We start from the raw sequence: 20005 nt of genomic DNA, 5'->3' as shown, positions 1-20005 counted from the left end.
CGGCATTTCTGACGGATGCATGAGACTTTCTGAGCTTCGTTAAACTGCCAATTTAGCCTCAGTAAACCACCTCATGATCAATTACAGCACCATGCTCAAACATACTTGACTCCACAGCTTCAAATGTGCCTCATGTTCATCATGCAAAGCCAGCTCTTTAATCTCTCATGTGATCGTTATGTGCAAAAGGGACAATTTAATGAATAAAAAAGAGCAGATCCGAACAGACACAGAGTGAGAAGATCTAACAATCTCTTGTTTTTGGATGTTTGCACCTGAGACACAGCCTACAGTAGATAGAGAGTCAATAAACTAGTGTTGGTTTTGATTAGTTAGTTGGTGTAGTAGGTGAGAAAATAGCTTATTAATGTGCAAGCACATTTGTTTTCAGGACCAATTCATTTTCTTTTGTATATTTAGTAGAATATATGGAATTAGAAATTGGATGTCTCTGTATTTATATTTATATATCATGTCAGGAGCTTTAAATTTACTTGAAAGTCTCAGCAGGAGACAGTAATTACTTGATTAAATCTTGACCTTCCAGTTCCAAGAACAAAAATTGTAATCTGAAAACTATTTCTGTGTTTTTGATGATCAATTATGTTGGAGAGCTTTGTGAACAACAGCATTCTGATTCAGTGTTTATCAGTAGTGACTCACGCAAACAATCGTCTCAGCTAACAGAGAACGTTCTGGCAATGTTCTCTCAAAGTTATGAACAAACGTTCTTCCAGTAACGTTAATAGAACGTTCAAAGTTATCTGGTCTTTAATAATGTTCTCAGAACGTTAGAACAACATCGATCAAGGAACGTTGAAAAGGTTTAGTTGGATTTTCATCTAACATTTTTAAATGTTACTTCTTGTTTCACAACGTTCAGAGAACATTCAAAAGTAACATTCCCATAATGTTTGAAGAATCGAATGTTTTGGGTTTAAAAACATTTAAAAAAAACTGGATCAACCGATTATCGGCACCGATATTAAGAATTTTATCGGTTTTTATCGGTATCGGTCATTTTCAAAATTGATTTGCCGATAAAATAATTTAATTTTGAAATGCGCTATTTGGCTCTGATGCAGCTAGCTCTGTCGTAACTCACCACTCTGTGGCCTAGAGCAAGCTCCGCCCACCACCCATCTGATTTGTTGGGAGTCACAAGTCCGGCCAATCAGCGCGGAAGGCTGAAGGCACTGAAAGTTTTGTATTCTCACAGAGCCCTTTTATTGTTAATTTTGACATTATTTTAAATTTTTACACCAGACATACTGTATATATCGGTTCAAAATATCGGTTATCGGTCTACTTGATCTGCAATAATCAGCATCGGCCCTGAAAAACACATATCGGTCGACTCCTACTTTGAATGTTCAGAGAAATAATGTTTCCTTAATAAATTAATAGCTAACTTTTGTTTATGCTGTGGATGGTTCACATTTACACTATTGTGACCACTGCAAAATTTAAAAACAGATGTAGAAAATAGAATATACACAACAGTAATAGATTTTAACAGGTTTTTGTATAAATAATAAACTCTTTGGGCAGGTCTAGATCAAGATCAGTATTACATTACCAGGAGCTGATTTTATAAAACAGGTGAAAAATACACAGGTCTCAAATGTTGATTTAAAATGCTCATATGTCTTGCTCTCTTGCTGAGATTAACAGACTGTTAAAATTGAGCTCTGTGTACAGAAGTCTTTCCTGCTGTCTTTAAACCCTCCGGGATCCGAGCGGAGCTGCATCAAAATGTCAGCGAACACAGCTGGGAAATCGAAGCTGAACATTTTATGAGAGATAAGAAGAATAAAGCTATATAAAACTGCAAGCTTAAGAAGGAAAAAGGCGTTTAATATTTCATATGCTTTCTGAACCAAACAGCACATGACAATTCAACAGCAGCGGCGATATCACATGCTTTGAAAATAATAAACACTGTAAACTAATATAAACATATAACAGCATGATGCAGACAAAGAACCGGCCAATTTACCTGCATTATAACAGTGGGAAAATCTATTTGAAATGATGAAAGAAAACAGTTTCTTAAGCTCTAAGTGTAAAATTCTGTTTGATCTTTATATCTGAGCTCTATGTTGGATTTCAAACAACACCAGAATGATAAAGAAACAAAAGCTGGCGTTTTTAAATGAGATTTTTTTCAATTTGCAAATTCTTCAAGAAACAAATAAGACATCAGTAGTTCATAAGATGTTTTGATTCTGACTCAAAGTTAGGATCTTTCACAGGTGTTGATGAAGAATCACACATACAGGTGCTTCACTAAGATAATGATTATATTTCTGTATAGAAGGAAACACAGGTGGTACAATGACATTATGAGGCATAAACAAACCTTTTACCACATGCATATTTCTGTTTCTTATTTGGTCATGTGAATTATGTGATTTATTTCTTAGATTTCAGTGTTTAGTTAAAGCATTAAACTGAGAAATTAGCCTCCCACACAGTAATTGTAACTCTTGTGAGGAATTCTACTGTATGTCGACCTAATTATGAGTATGTGTAAGTCAATTATAGCTCGACAAATTAAATACACGCTCTAATTATATTGATTTTAGCATTCATAGGCTAATAAACGCCTTATTTAATGTAATTATTGCGAGTCATTTTTGTGGCAGTGATTATTAATCAGCGGGTCTAATTATTGCTCCACATTAATTGCAGCATCTTAAAAAAATGTGGAAATTGTCGTGAGTGATGTGTGAGAATGATTCATTTCAGGGAGTCGGCTCGCTTGGGTGGCTCGTTTAAATGATTCGATTCGTTAGGTCATCAGTCAGAAGTGTCCCTTAAAAACATAATCGAGAGTTTAATTGCATTTACTTCTTAATGAATCTCTCCCAAACAAGTTCTGCCTTATAGTTAAGTAATTACAAATGGTTTATAAGTCGGTTCACACGAATCATTAAAAAGTACCGGTTCGTGAATCGAACATCATTTGCGCGCGCGCGGGAGAAGGTGAAGCGTTGTTCAGAGAAGCACGCCATTATAATCGAGCTCTTTTTATTCCCTTTTCATTCCACCACTGGCTTTATTTCACCAGTTGAAATGAAGGACAGTAAGGTAAGACCTTTTTGACTCACATTAACCATTAAAACAAAAATGTTATCAAGTATTTAAGCTACTTTTATCAGTTCTTGCACCTGAGGTGAAGTTCTGAAGGTGAATCACTGCAGCTTCATATATCTTTTTTTGTCATCATGAGCGTGTTAAAACGATCTTCACTGCTGAATAATGTGGAAAAATGTTTTGATATAAACATATTTGAACATGTCCTAAACATAAATATTTGTATACGAACTAAAAGATGAGAGATTAGCGCTTTGTAAGATCGGGGCAAGTTGTCACATTTTTTTTTTCTAGTGAATATTTCTCTGAGTGTTTACATATTATGTACCACAGTTTCTGTAGACACGAACCTTAAAATCTATGAAGCTATCTAAAAGCTATTAAGTATTTAATTGCCCTGGAAAAAAGCAGAACATACATTGACATTCGTTCGATGATATGTACGGTGAATGATCTTGGGGCATGTTGTCACAATGGGCACAACCTATTGTTTTTTTTGTTTTTTTTAGATAATCTAACAGTAAAACAATTCATGAAACAGCAAAATGGGGAAAAAGTCATATAAAAAGATGTTTTGGCCAACATAAATTGCAGTTAACAATGAGAAATTATGACATATAACATATTAACTAAGGACACAAGCTGCCAGTTCAAATTTTAATTAATTTTACAGCTGAGATATAGAGTAGACCTCCATTATATATGTGACCTCATCCACAATCAATTGTTTTTCTATCTATAGATCATCAGTTCAGCTCATAGACCTCAGATGTGATGAGTATAGGAAAGATTTTAAATGCAGAAACAGATTGAATGTTTATTTCAGTGCAGCATTTAACACGTCTGATGTATTATTGCTATTGTTCTTTATATCTGTTTATAAGGGACATGAACACAGAATATTGATCAGCATCATGCTGGGTCACTTTTGTATGGAAGCCCACTTCTGCCTCATGATAAAAAATGATAATTATGACATAAAAAGTAGAAATGATGACATACTAAGTCATAATTATGGAATGAAAAGTTAGAATTGACATACTAAGTCAGAATTATGACAAAAAGTTGAAATTATGGTATAGAAAGTCATAACATAAAAAGTTGAAATTGACAAAAGTCATAATAATAACATTAAAAAAAATCATAATTTTAGTAGAGATGCTCCAATCAGAGTTTTTGCAGCCGACTACCGATTTCTTGTCATCATGACCGGCCGATTCTGATCCCGATTTTCAGATAAAGTAATACCACAAATCTTGTTTCCACCATGAAATAAAAATAAAAAAGATAACTGCGACTTTTTTCTCAGAATTGCGTGTTATAATGTCCAATTGTGAGGGAAAAAAGACTGACGTGTAAGTTATAAAGTCAGAATTGCATGATATAAACGCGCAATTGCATCTTATCATGCAATTCGGACTTTATAACTCGCAATTGTGAGTTTATATCTCACAATTCTGACTTCATAAAATGCAATTCTGACTTTTTTTTCTCAGAACTGTGAGATATAAACACAATTGTGAGTTATAAAGTCTGAAATGCATGATATAAACTTGCATATATATTCATAAGAGGCAATTGCGAGTTTATAACACGCAATTCTGACTTTATAACAAACAATTGTGTTTATATCTCACAGTTCTGAGAAAAAAAAGTAAAAATTGTGATTTATAAAGTCAGAATTGTGAGATAAAAAGTCAGAATTGTGAGATAAGTTGCAATTACTTTTTTTATTTTTTTATTTAGTGGCAGAAACAAGCTTCCATACAGATTCATTCATGAATAAAACAATGTGTTGAAATTAACTTAACTTTGAGCACCACTTTATAAGGCTCAATCGACGTCACCTGAGTACTATTTCCTTTCATAGAGATCAATGGCATTGATTCAGTGCTGATGCCAGTCATGGGAAATCCCTTTAAACTTTAAAAGGATACTACAACAAAGATATCGCTTTCATCTTCTGACAACTGATGGCAAACTGATTTTTTCACGAATATATGACTTGACCTGAAGAAGGACAGACACAGGTAATCACTAAGTCATAAGTATGATTTTTTTTTTTTATGTCATAGTTATGACTTAGTATGTAATAATTTCGAAAATTATGATTTACCAAAGCATGATTTTTTTTCTTATGTGGTGGAAATGGGCTTCCATATAGTTTATTTTATTAAGTTATTGCTGGAAGCAAGTGCTGAAAGCTGCTCTGTCAATCGAGTTTAATTTTTATTCGAGGGATTTTTAAGTTTTCAATATGTTTCATTGCTGAATGTCGCTAGTATTAGTACTAAAATTGAAGAAAAAATATTTTAGTTTGTCCCATTTTGTGTGTGTTCCCAGAATAGCTGTGCATTCATGGAGGGATTCTGGGACACTGCCTCAGATCTCGTCTCCTGCACCAACCAGACCAACAGCACCAACTCCAGCACAACGGAGGGCGTCATCCTGTCTCCTTATTACCAGCATTCACTGCCGACGGCCGCGCTGTTCACGCTGGCGTATCTGTTCATCTTCCTGCTGTGCCTGATGGGAAACGGTCTGGTTTGTGTGATAGTCCTGAGGAACCGGCACATGAGAACCGTGACTAACATCTTCATCCTGAATCTGGCCGTCAGCGACCTGCTGGTCGGGATCTTTTGCATTCCCACGACATTAGTGGACAACCTCATCACAGGTGAGAGATTACGAGAGAAACGTAGAGATTGTTTAATATAGTTTCTGAAATGTGAACGATATAAAGGGGCGGGGCCTAGTTGAGTTAGTTAGTAGTGTGTTGAAACTAGCGGTTATAGTAAGGGGCGGGACATTTCCCAAACACCATTCACAACACACTGCTCCAGCCGACCAATCAGAGCACATTGTGCTTTTCAGAAGGAGGGGCTTCAGATAAAGGACTCCTTTATCTAAACCTCTCTACTTAACCTCCTTCCAGTCTGTTGGGGGGAAACTGTGACCATGATTCCTTTGATTATTGGGGTGAAAGTCACCCAAGCAAGTTTACGTTATGTCGACACCTCAGTGTCAAAATCATTGCCGTTTCATCTAAAATATTGAAGATAGAGAGCAGCACCACAGAACTCTGTCTCTCTGAAATCATGCTGAGCGAGTGATTTAACTCATGTTTGCATTTCAGATCGACACCTCAGCAGCGTCCGAGTTTTTCTCCTATCTACTTCCTGCTGTGATGCAGTTGGCGTGTCTGTTAGAACGTGTTTTATTGTGTTTGTTAACAGATGTTAGGTCTACTGAGACAATAATAAAATTATTCTGTAACACTTCACAATAAGGTTCATTAGTTAACATTAGTTACTAAAAATGAACTGCACTTCTGCAGCATTTATTAATCTTTGTTAATAATGTTAATTTCAACATTTACTAATACATTATTAAAATCAAGAGTTGTATTTTTTAACACTAGTTAATGCACTGTGAAGTAACGTCAACAAACTATGAACAGCTGTATTTTTATTATCTAATGTTAACAAAGATTAACAAGTACAGTAACAAATGTATTGCTCATTATTAGTTTATGTTAACTAATGTTAATAAATGAACCTTATTGTAAAGTGTTACCAATTATTCCTCGTCCAAATAAAGCATATCAATAAAAGAATTAATTCTTGGGGTCCTTAAAATACTTTACACAAATTGGGGGATTTATTTTATTCAAATCTGATCCTTAGCATGTGGAATCAAAAATCATTTCACTTTAAAATGTCTGAGTGAAATGAAAATTCTCATGATTTAACCAAATGTTACAAGCCTATTTAAAACTGTTCAAACAACCTAATGTTCTTTATTTGAAAATAAACATAAATATGTCTTTATTATTCTTTATTATAGTTATTCTTTAAATTCTTTACAGCCATGTTCAAATGAACCAAATAAGTAATAATAATAATAAAACCAACATGTAAACTCTGTCTATCCCTCCGTCGATCGTCTGCAGCCGTGATCTGATTTTTTAACAACAATTCGAGGATCGCTCTATCCTCCCACCATTCGTTGATGAGAGTGTTCAGTAGTTGACATAATAGCTCATTGTGTGCTCTAATCTTCTGACATCCATTGATGAGAGTGTTCACTTCTTGATGTAATAGCTCATTCTCTGCTCTTAAAGCAATCACGTGTTCCAGAATCAGGTCAGTGTTTTGCCCCTCGTTCTTGTAGGCGTCTTTGCTGGAAGGTAATGCATCACGATCTGAAGCAGACACATGAGCGACATTCTCCGGACCGTGGTTTACTGTTTGAGGTGCATCAGAAACGCTCCATACATGCATCATCTCATCATCCCAGATCTCTGCATTATCCACGCTTGGCACAACTGCGGAGGATTCTGTGGAAAATAAAAACGTTTGAGTGTAACAGCCATGGCCTGATGACAAGATAATTTAATCTTAAATTAGCATTTATCTACATTTCTCTATACACATACCATGCGATTCTCTTGGACGTTTTCGCTTAGGAGTGATGGGTGTCACCCAGATTTCATCAGATTGTTGACCCTGCGGTTCTGATCCTGACCCGGGCTCTTTCCTCTTAATACCGCCGGTACAGATGTCGTCAGCAAATGCAGCGGGTGGCGGTATAGCATTAACAACATCTCTTATATGCCCTAGGGGTGAAATTGTGTAGGAGTGATTATAATTTTTTACATCATGAGAGAAATATATTAACCAACAATACATTAAACCACGTACCGATCGGATCGGATATTCCAGATACCACAGCAGGAGTGTGAAGTTTGGCCTTTACATGCAATTGTCCCCCAGACTTCTCGTCTGAACCGTCATTTCCAAGCCGGTTCACGACGCTTCTCATACACTCTAGTAAAAGTTTACAACATGATAAAAATCATTATAAACAAACACTAAAAACAGCGACCCAAAAAGTATGAATTTGATTCATATCAGACACCAAAACCTGAGGGCTGCCGGTGGGAAAAATATTTAAAACCAGAATCATAACACATTCCGTTATACAGGTGCTGGTCATATAATTAGAATATCATCAAAAAGTTCATTTTTTTATTATAAATTATTTTTAAAAATGAAACTTTCATATATTCTAGATTCCCTACATGTAAAGTAAAACATTTCAAAAGTTTTTTTTTTTTTTTAAATTTGTTGATTAGAGCGTACAGCTCATGAAAGTCCAAAATCCAGTATCTCAAAATATTAGAATATTTACATTTGAGTTTCATTAAATGACCATCCCTACAGTATAAATTCCGGGTATCTTTTGTTCTTTGAAACCACACTAATGGGGAAGACTGCTGACTTGGCAATGGTCCAGGAGACAATCATTGACACCCTCCACAAAGAGAGTAAGTCACAGAAGGTCATTACTGAATGGGGTGGCTGTTTACAGAGTGTATATCAAAGCATATTAAATGCAAAGTTGACTGGAAGGAAGAAATTGGGTAGGCAAAGGTGTACAAGCAACAGGGATGACCGCAAGCTTGAGAATACTGTCAAGTAAAGCCAATTCAAACACTTGGGAGAGCTTCACAATGAGTAGAATGAAGCCGGAGTCAGCGCATCAAGAGTCACCACACTCAGACATCTTCAGGAAAAGGACTACCAAGCCACTTCTGAACCAGAGACAACGTCAGAAGCATCTTACCTGGGCTAAGGAGAAAAAGAACTGGACAGTGAACAGTGGTCGAAAGTCCTCTTTTCAGATAAAAGTAAATTTTGCATTTCATGTTGAAATCATGGTCCCAGAGTGTGAAGGAAGACTGGAGAGGCACAGAATCCAAGCTGCTTGAAGTCTAGTGTGAAGTTTCTGAAGTCAATAATGATTTGGGGGGGGCGTGACGTCTGCTGGTGTTGGTCCATTGTGTTTTATCAAGTGCAGAGTCAATGCAGCCATCTTCCAGGAGATTTTGGAGCACTTTATGCTTCCATCTGCTGACAAGCTTTATGGAGATTCTGATTTCCTTTTCCAGCAGGACTTTAGCACCTGCCCACAGTGCAAAAACCACTTCCAAGTGGTTTGCTGAGCATGATATTACTGTGCTTTATTGGCCAGCCAATATGCCTGACCTGAATCTATGGGATATTTTCAAGAGAAAGATGAGAAACAGTCGATCCAACAATATACAGATGATCTGAAGGCTCAATAGTGCCTCAGCAGTGCCACAGGCTGATCACTTCCATGCCACACTTCACTGATGCAGTAATTTGTGCTAGGAGCAAGTCATTTGCTGTAATATGTCCTGCCGATCAAGTATTGAGTGCACAAAAGAACATACTTTAAAGAACTTGAACTTTTCTGTTTTGCAAATCCATTTTTTGATTGATCTTAGGAAATATTCTAATATTTTGAAATACTGGATTTTGGACTTTCATGAGCTGTACGCTCTAATCATCAAAATTAAAAAAAAAAACTTTTGAAATGTTTTACTTTACATGTAGGGAATCTAGAATATATGAAAGTTTCATTTTTAAAAATAACTTATAATAAAAAAATGAACTTTTTGATGATATTCTAATTATATGACCAGCACCTGTATAAAGTTGAAAATAGATATTATAGTTGAATTATACCTGCAGAGTTCAGCTCTACTAGTTCATTCACAACTGTATTCTGCTCACTGTAATCACCTGTTAAACATCATATCGATGCCACTATCTGCATAAACACTTTGATCGATATAGCAAATCAACAAAATTGTGAAATAGACTTACCGTTTGGAGAGGCGGCCATTTCCTTCACACACGTCCTTAATTAAAAACGTAAAACTGGAAAGCCGTTGATGAGAGTTTGGAAAGAAATCTGAAGTAAAGTCTTAACTACTGCAGTTGGTGATGGCCAACTGTGTATCAAATGTGTTTTATAGGGATCACAATCCGAGGTGCGAAAAGTAGGTGTGTTACGTGTAGGTAGATCCCACCCCTGAAAACTTGTGTGGAAAAACTATTCAACATTAAGTATAATAAGAATAAAACTATGTTGGATATTTAAAATAAAAAAAACATGACATAGTTTCAGCTGTTTTTAAACCTTTTTAACCATTAAAAGATTTTAAATTTTGGTTCACTGTCTAAGGATCAGAAACAAATTTTTAAAATAAAAACAATTTTTGTGTATAGCATTTGTGGACAATGATTTTTATTATTATTATTATTTTTTTTAATTTGGTTCATTTGAACATGGCTGTAAAGAACTTAAAGAATAATTATAATAAAGAATAATAAAGACACACTCTAAAAAATATTGGGTTATTTTTTAAGTTCTGGGTTGAGCCTTTTGGGACATTTTTTTGGGGTTATTTTTCCAGTGTTTGGGTAGTTTTTGTGTTACCCAGATCCTGGTTCAGACGTAACAACCCGGTGTTTGATCGAAAATAAAGTAATTATGCAAACCAGTGGTTGTGTGGAGTATTTAGAAAAATATTTGTGTAAAGTATTTTAAGGATCCGAAGAATGAATTCTTTTGCTTCATTTGGACAAGGAATAATTTTATAAGTGTCTCAGACCTAACGTCTGCTGCATGATTGTTCACAAACACATTCTAACAGACACGCCTACTGCATCACAGCAGGAAGTAGATAGGAGAAAAACTCGGACCCTGCTGAGGAGTCAATCCGAAATGCAAACATGAGTTAAATCACTCGCTCAGCATGATTTCAGAGAGACAGAGTTCTGTGGTGCTGCTCTCTATCTTCAATATTTTAGATGAAACGGCAATGATTTTGACACTGAGGTGTCGACATAACGTAAACTTGCTTGGGTGACTTTCACCCCAATAATCAAAGGAATCATGGTCACAGTTTCCCCCAACAGACTGGAAGGAGCCAGGTAGCCAGAAGAGCAGCAATCTTTGGTAAGATATAACTTACATAAATATACCCATATATCTAACTATAAATCCATCTAATCCTAAATCTGATTGACACTCGATGACCTGCCAATCTGTGACACTAGCCGCTTTTCACTGTCGGGCCAGTGCGAGCCAGGGCTTTCATCGGGCCAGGCTAGGCTAATAGCCCTGGACTTGTAGCACCGAGCCCAAAATCACACTGCATTTCCACTGTCGGGCCAGAAGCTCTGCAGCGCTTCACTAAAACCCGCCTGTAACACGCCTCTCTGGAACAACGTCACAAAAACCCGTCATTTCACAAACAAATGGAAGTTTTATCAGAAAAATAATCAGAAAGAAATCACTGGAACTAAATATGGATATCAGACAGTCCGTTAATTGGCGAGACGTGCTGACAGATAAAATAAATACATGATTGTGATAGCCTCAGTCTCCACACACAGATAAACTCCGCCTTTGTTCGTAACCATTCCCTCAAGCCCGAGCTGGCCCGCTTTGGACCAAGGTATTCGGCGGGCCGAAAAACCCTGGCCGTTGGCCCCGAGGAAGCCCCGACGAGGCACGATCAAGCTCCGGAAGTGACAGTGGAAACGCCACTGGCCCTGGCACGCACTAGCACGCCCGCTTTAGGCCCGACAGTGGAAACGCAGCTACTGAGTTATAAATCGAACCATAAAACAGTCATTGACAGCCACTGGTCTGTCAATCAGGGGTGACAGACTCATAAATTCACCCATTAATCATATTTGACAACCACTGACCAGTCAGTTTGAGTGACAGGTGGACATAAATTTTGGTCATAAATCAGGTCATAAATCATCATTCTCTAAATCATCATATCATCATTCACACATTATATAGTAACTCCTGACGCAATCACGTATCATTTATGCAAAGATATGGTGCCCGCAAATATTGTAAAAGCTGGCATCCAAAAAATAATACAGTCTTGTGTGCGAGAAAATGTTTCAAAATTGTGATTAAAATTGGCTGAATTTATTTGATAATAAATACAGTAAAAATAGTGAAATATAATTACAATTTAAAATATCTGTTTTCTATGTGAATATAGAGTAAGTGTAATTTATTTCTGTGATCAAAGCTGAATTTTCAGCATCATTACTCCAGTCTTCAGTGTCACATGATCCTTCAGAAATCATTCTAATATGATGATTTGCTGCTCAAGAAATATTTCTGCACAGTAAGACAATTCAAACATTTTTCGTCGTTTCTGTGCAGACAAGCAACTTTTGGAAAATGATTCAAATGTATCTGGATTAATGTATTTAACCTGATCATGTTTCTGTCTTCGTCAGGTTGGCCTTTCAGCAACACGATATGCAAACTGAGTGGTCTGGTACAAGGAATGTCAGTCTGTGCGTCAGTTTTCACATTAGTTGCCATTGCTGTGGACAGGTAAGTATTAATAATTTTGAGAATGAAATGAAATAAAATAACCAATAAGGGAAATGATAGAGCAGTAGTGGTGTTGTGTCAAGTGCTTTCATTAGTTAAAAATGAACTAATTATTGATTAATCAAACCTAACATTGATATTTTTATATTGTAAAAAATTCACATTGAATATCCAAATTAATGTAGAAACAACACAATTATGATTTATTTTAAATATTTGTTTAATGGCATCTTTTTACTGAGTACTTTGAAGATCAGTATCACCAATACCAATACCAATACTGCTACTGATGTCTCTATTAATGGATTTTTCCCCCAATTTCTGGGGATGAAATGAGTAATTATGGCTATTCAACATTACAGTATAGGGCAATTCCATGCAAAGGTCATACTTTCCATGAAAAAAAAAAAGTTTTTACCAAAAGAACAAAACCCTTTTTAAGTTGTCCATTTAGGTCTGTAATATACTGTATTAACCCTTTAGAACCTAAAGCTAAAATAGCCCGTTTTCACATATTATGTTTTTTTTATTATAAAATTCTCTAACAATGTGCTATCTTCAAGTGCAAGGTGTCATTTTTTTCAGAAAACAACTGGCTTTCAATAAATTACAGTTATTGACCATTAATGTATATGGTGAGTTTGTAAACAGAATTTAAATAGACGAAAATAAAAAAAATAATAATATATTTTCTGATTTTTATTTAGAAAAAAAAAGAGAAAAATGATGATCGAAAGAATCTAACACTTCAAACTTGAAAATTCAACTATATTACATATATACAAGTCATTTTGTGACATTTGGTTGCACAGTTTTCATTCAGGAGAAATTTTTTTCATACACGCATACATATACTACATATGCACGCATCAGCACGCATACATTTACCGCACGGACACGTTATACAGATGCACACACCAAATGCGAAATGCGAGTCTCACTTAGCCTGCTCCCAAGTCTTATAAAAAATCGTCCCAATTGACTGTGTACTCCTTCGCCATTTTTTTTTTTGTTTGTTCGATTATTTATGCGATCCAAAACTCCCTAAACTGCCGCGCTCCATATCTCTACGTTCAAATCCTCCTTCCACCCGCTCTCCCCGAAAGCGGCTGCCATTTGCTGATGGAAGGCACGAAATTACCGTAATAACCCTTATATTGCCGAAAAGCTCATGTTGTCTACTATCTGTAGCAATTTGAATTATTACGATGGCGCAAACGGTTCAAGAGTTACGGTAACATGAATACAGCTTGGTTGGATGTGTCGCCGACGACACATACGGTTTTAAAGGGTTAATGTGCTCTAAACAGACATTTTAAGAAAATTGCCTTTTTTTATTCACAATATATGAGGTAAGCAACAATGCTTAAATTAAATTTTCAACCAACCATATTTCATGCTTTCAAAAAAGGGATCAAAGACCCCCCTTTTTAAACACTAAGCATTGTGCATAGAGATGGAGACATGCCTGAGAAATAAATACACTCATTTTGTCATAACAGCACTGCCTGTTGAATTTATAAGGGCAATAGATAAACAATAGATGTCGCTCTTTAATATGGCTTGTGAAAGATTACTGCAGATCAGGCGCACATGAACCGATCTTCTCTTCCTCTTTGCCAGTTACAGAACGAAATATGAACATCAGAAGGTAGGCCAATATGATATAGTATAACTTACAGAAGAGCATTGTTTCTCATAGGACACTTCCCTCGGGATGTCGCATTTTTACCTGTTGGTTAGAACATGAATAGCCTATTGATCACAATCCCTCAATCAAGCAGACAAAATAATAATAATAATATTGCAACAATTTTGACTTGAAATAAAATATGATCATTTTGACTCAAGACTTTGCTTTAAACTGCGCAAACTAGCTGAAAATCGTGCGATCATTTAGACAAAACATAAAACTGACATGATTGCGAGTGACCTGACTGTGTTCACCTGACTGTGGGGAAAACCTGCGATTTTAAACTGCTTTATGATAAACATTAATATTTGTTAATGTATTTTAGCAAACAGTTCTGTTAGAAGGAAAATGGTCTCCAAATTGATTCTTGAACAACGCACACGCTTGTCAACATGAGAAATAATCCATAACCATTTGCAATAGACCTACAGGGTATAAAGTTGTATAAAGTTTAGTATAAGGTTGATTATTTCTGCAGTCTTACCATACTGATATCCCAGATATCAACATGTGGTGGTTTAAATTCATGCTTGAGGTCTCTGTGAAAGTTTTAAAGCGGTCTTCTGTGCCGGTTGCAGAGCGGTCACGTCCGTAACGTCACTTCCGTAACGTTGTTTTTTCCTCATAAATGCGAACTCGAAAAATAAAATAAAATGAATATTTTATGTTCTGTGGAGAGCCAACACTTCTTTATTCGGTGGGCAGTATTACTTTTTGTTTGCGCAGTGTAATTCACAGAATTCCTAAAAAATATGTTGACACCTTAAACTTGGTGACTTTTTTTGTCACGTCCGTCACGCATGTATATTTCCCTCATCTAAAATATAAAACAATTGTATAGACAGGCATTTTTCTAATGTCTGGACTCCTTTAATAAGGGACTATGAATATATAAACAAATGGTGCAATATGTTGGTATTAAATGCATTCTCTGAGAACTTATATTTCAAGTTTTGACTGCAAATGTCATGTCCATAACGCTGGAATTGCCCTATAATTGAATTCCAAATGCCATCAAAATGCCATCATTTGTAACAGTTAGTAGGCTTTAAAATATGACTTTTAATTTAAGTGAGCTTAAAACAATCTTTGCACAAACCCGTTATAATGTCACCATTAGCTATTCCTTTAATATAGCAGGGCTAAAAAAATATATATAATATAAAATAAAATAAGGCTTAATTTTAGAGAATGTTTTGTACATATACAGTATATATAATACTGAATTATCATCAAAGCTCAAAAAGTATAAGTGCAACGTAATTGTATATGTTTAAGTTTGCTCTGCTGGGATTATTGTGATTTATATATAAATCATTTTGAGCTTTAGAAAACATTACATCTGGGTTAATGACCCCATATGTGTTTTCTCCTCATCTGAAACTCAGGTTTCGCTGCATCGTTTACCCGTTCAAGCCCAAACTTACGCTCTTTGTCGCGAAGGTATCAATAGGGACGATCTGGCTGCTCGCGCTCACCATAATGTTTCCCTCAGTGTTAATGTTGACCGTTGAGCAAGAAAAAGGCCATTTCATGGTTCACAATGACAACCACAACCACACGTACCCGCTGTACTCCTGCTACGAGACCTGGCCCGACCCTGAGATGAGGAAGGTGTACACGACGGTCCTGTTTGTGCACATTTACGTGATTCCCCTGGCGCTCATCATGCTCATGTACGGCCGCATCGGGGCCAAGCTGTACACCACAGCCATCCTGGCCAGCGCCGAGCAGCACGATATTCCTTCGCAGGAGAAATGTCCTGCGTCTCAGAGGAAGATTCGAGTGATAAAGATGCTGATTGTGGTGGCCCTGCTGTTCATGCTGTCCTGGCTGCCGCTGTGGACGCTCATGCTGCTGACTGATTACGCCCGTCCGGACGAGGATAATCTGGAGCTTCTGACCAGCTATGTTTTCCCTCTCTCTCACTGGCTTGCCTTCTCCAACTCCAGCGTCAATCCCATTATCTACGGCTACTTCAACGAGAACTTTAAGAGAGGCTTCCAGGCCGCGTGTCAGCAGCAGGCTTGTTGCCGCAGCCGAAAGAAGAGACGATTCAGCATTAAACAGCCCAGAGTTGGAAGTCAGGGCTGTAGCCCGTTGAATACGGCTGTTAGCGGCAATCCGCTCAGTCTGGGCACACGGACGAACCAGATCTTCACCGAGAGCGACCTTACAGGCTGCGTTCGCCTGGAGCTCGAGCACAGGAGCGTGTCGATGGACACCAAGGCCGAAGGAGGAAATAGCGGCATGTCTATTAAAAAGGAAATTCACTTTCAAGAGATTGAGAAAGCCGGCGGTAAAATATATAATGCCTGGGAGCTCTGAATGCATCAGACTGATGCATCAGATTGATCGGCTGACAATTATTGGCCGACAGTGGATTATAAACAGTCGCCGTCTAAATTAACCCGGATACATTCAAAAACGCATCTTGGCCTTCGGCCTTCCATCCACACTGAAGCTATTTTGCCGTATTTAGGTACGTAGGTATTTGAAAACGATGATGCATGTTTGGTAATGTGATGCATATTGTACCCATAGATATTTACACTCTTAGAAAAAGGTTCAGTTGTGTTCTATATAGAACTCTTTTAGAATTTTAAAGAACGTTTCACTGGAGTTCTATTCAGAACTCTAGGGTTCTTGACTCGATTTTAAAGAACCATTCATTGGGATTCTATATAGAACTCTAGGGTTCTTGACTCAATTTTAAAGAACTGTTTATGCCGAAAAGGTTCTATGTAAGGAGAAATGTCTTAAATGATTGCATACTTTCATGTTTAATGGGTTATTTCAATTTTTTCTAGTTATAAAGTATGTTTACATGCTGTTTAATTCATAAACTATATATTACAATTAAAAAATGTATTAAAACAAAATGAATTATTTAAAACTAAATCCATAAAATGATCCCATGATGGGAAAAGGTTCTACATATGAAGCGCCTGATGGAACCCTTTAAGATTCTAAATGGAACCTTTTCTTCTAAGAGTGTATGGTTATACCAGCATTGTTGTCTGGCTAATTTTCATAGTGTTGTTAAAAATAACTGTTAGTACAGTCTTCATATTGCATTCCTGCAAAACATGCGTTTTTTGACCAGACATGGAATGGCGACTGAGTGCGACCTGAACATTCCAGTAAGTAGTAGGATATTTTATTAATAAAATGATTGTGCCAGAAGAATAGCGTGAGAAAATATTTAATCTTGCTACCATCTTGGTGAGCTTTTATGTTTTACACGTGATTTTGCACTTTCCGACGTTTCAGTGTGGAGGAGCAACTTTTGGAAAACTCTTGAAAACGCTGCTCTGGATGGATAGCATTTTATAATGAAAATGCTGCTTTCAAATATATCCAGATTAATGTAGATAAAGCCTAATGAAATAGAGTAAATATTGTGAAAAATAAGTGCTATTTTGTGTAAATCTCATTAAAATGTATGTATCAGCAGTGTAGCAACCATCAGACATCATAATCTGGTGTTGTGCATATTGTCATTTGTAACATTTGTACAAATACAGTTCTGGTTAGTTTTATGAACTAATCATGAGTGTTAATTAGAGAAGAGTTTAACACATGATATTCCTTAATGATTGTCTCTGCATCAGATTATAAATATCATCTGGCTGGAAACACATGTGAGGCGTTTCATTATTTAGCCTTACGGGGGAAACGTGCGAGAGCTGACATTTAAGGAGTGAAATGAATTGTTCTCCTTCACTATAGGAAAACGATAGACCTATTGACGACGGAACCATTTCCGAGAAAATTACAGGAAAACTACATACACCTGCAGCAAATTACACCGCGGTGTTCCTCCCTCATGGCTGAAAGTCATAATTTCCCATGAGAGATGAAGCCGCTTGTGTTCTTGAATCTTGACCAGCAGGAATATGCTGGAATATGAAGGATTACTCTGTTTACGTACCTGGAGACGAAAATCGAATGTCCTCAGAGCCGCCTGAACCTCAGATGTGTTTTTAGTGTTTATCTGAAGCTACACCTTATTCTGCTGTCATTTATATCCGATTGAAACGCTTCTGATTTTGTCTGTGGGGAATTGATTGGATGGTTGTGGTTTGCTATTGGTGGATCTCATGTGAGTGACAGGTTGCCCCACCCTCGTCATCAGAGAAGAGAAGAGATGCTGCAAGTTATTCTGATTCAAGTTTATGATTGATTTAAAATCAATGTCCTACTTTTTTTGTTGTCATTGTATAACCCGTTTACCAAATACGTCACATTATAGAAGTAAATGAGCTGTTTCATGTTGACTTTAAATATATTCTTTGGCAATATGAGCTGAAAATGTAATGCTGAGTAAGATTGATTTATATAGGGCAGAATTTCAAATATGAAAGTGATTTTTTTAATACACTTCAATTTTGATATTACTGTGACATGTGAAAAAGAAAATGGCACATGAAGTCAGTCATTTATCATGAAACACTGTGGCATTAATCTGAGTGAAACTTCACTCTATGAAGGACATTATGAGATTTTCAGATGGTTTTGTTTTCTTCTCAGTGTGTGCCTGACAGTGTGTGAATATCCAGCAGGTCACTGATGTGAACCATGTCACGCTTTTATTTTTGGATGTTGTTTGTCTTGCTGTTGTGTTACTTACAAGACTGACAGTTCATATAAGAGACCTTTAACTGAGGAATAATCGTCATACAGGTTCATTGGGTGTTTGCTTTGATTATCCAAATGATTTTAGACTCTTTAACACTGAATTATTTCATGACGGTGGGAAAAGTGATAGATAGAGTCCTCACACTTTCATTGTGATTTATATGTACATTTGTAAATTGTACTAAATTGTTTAAACTGAAGTTTAAAATTGTGTGATTAATTGTAAAATTAAATAAATCATTGAAAATATGTAACATTGCAGAAACGTTTGTGGTTATTAATTGAAGTGTTTCATCTCTTGTGAAGTCGAAAATAAACTTTATAATAATTAAATCAGGACAGTGTGCAGAAATATGTTGTTTATAATTGGATGTTTTGTCATGACGGTCTGTAGGCGTCGTCAATATGGAAGCTTGTTTCTGCCACAGAATAGAAAAATAAAGTAATTGCAACTTTTTTTCTCACAATTCTGACTTTTACTCGCAATTGCGAGAATCTCACAATTCTGACCTTTTTCACAGAATTGAGATATGAACTCGCAATTGTGAGTTATAAAGTCGGACTTGTGTGATATAAACTATTATATAAACTCTATAAACTAATTGAATAAATAAATTAGAATTGTGACTTTATATCTTGCAGTTCTGACTTTTTCCTCAGAATTGTGATTAAAAAGTCGCAATTAATTAAATAATTAAGTCATGATTGGTACTTTTTATCTCACAATTCTGAACCTTTTTTCACAATTGCAAGTCAGAATTGTGATAAAGTCGCAATTACCTTTTTTTTATTTTATTTTTTATTGGCAGAAACAAGCTGTGTGTATATATATATATATATATATATATATATACAGTTCTGATCAGAATTATTGGCACCCTTGGCAAATATGATCAAAGATGACTGTAAAAATAAATCTGCATTGTTTATCCTTTTGATCTTTAATTCATAAAATTAGCAAAAATCTAACCTTTCATTGAAGGAAAAGAATTGAAAGTGGGGGGAAAATCACATTATGCAATAAATAAATGTTTTTCTCCAAAACACATTGGCCACAATTATTGGCACCCCTAGAATTTCTTATGAGTAAAATATCTCTGAAGTATATTCCCATTCATATTTACATTTTTTAGCACACCAGGGTGATCATGAACATGAAATTGTCCAGCCATGACTTCCTGTTCCACAGGAGTATAAACATGAGGAAACACAAATGCCAAATTCCCTTAATCATTCATCACAATGAGAAAAACCAAAGAATATAGTTCTGATGTGCAGCAAAAGATTGTTGAGCTTCACAAAATAGAAAGTGGCTAACGCATTGAA

The 20005-nt window shown here is 36.2% G+C and overlaps 1 protein-coding gene across 1 annotated transcript; it reads left to right on the top strand.

The window, feature by feature from the left end:
• Positions 1–2962: 2962 nt before the first annotated feature.
• On the top strand, positions 2963–18965 carry npffr1l3 (neuropeptide FF receptor 1 like 3). Its single transcript, XM_051911358.1, has 4 exons — positions 2963–3093; positions 5443–5776; positions 12246–12345; positions 15427–18965. The coding sequence occupies exons 1-4, from the start codon at positions 3079–3081 to the stop codon at positions 16364–16366; spliced, it is 1389 nt and encodes a 462-aa protein (XP_051767318.1). The 5' UTR covers positions 2963–3078; the 3' UTR covers positions 16367–18965.
• Positions 18966–20005: the final 1040 nt, after the last annotated feature.

Source organism: Ctenopharyngodon idella, chromosome 10 (genome assembly GCF_019924925.1).
Source record: "Ctenopharyngodon idella isolate HZGC_01 chromosome 10, HZGC01, whole genome shotgun sequence".
NCBI classification, from domain to species: Eukaryota; Metazoa; Chordata; class Actinopteri; order Cypriniformes; family Xenocyprididae; genus Ctenopharyngodon; species Ctenopharyngodon idella.
Note: the sequence above shows the minus strand (reverse complement) of the source record. Positions and strands in the feature narration are given on the sequence as shown.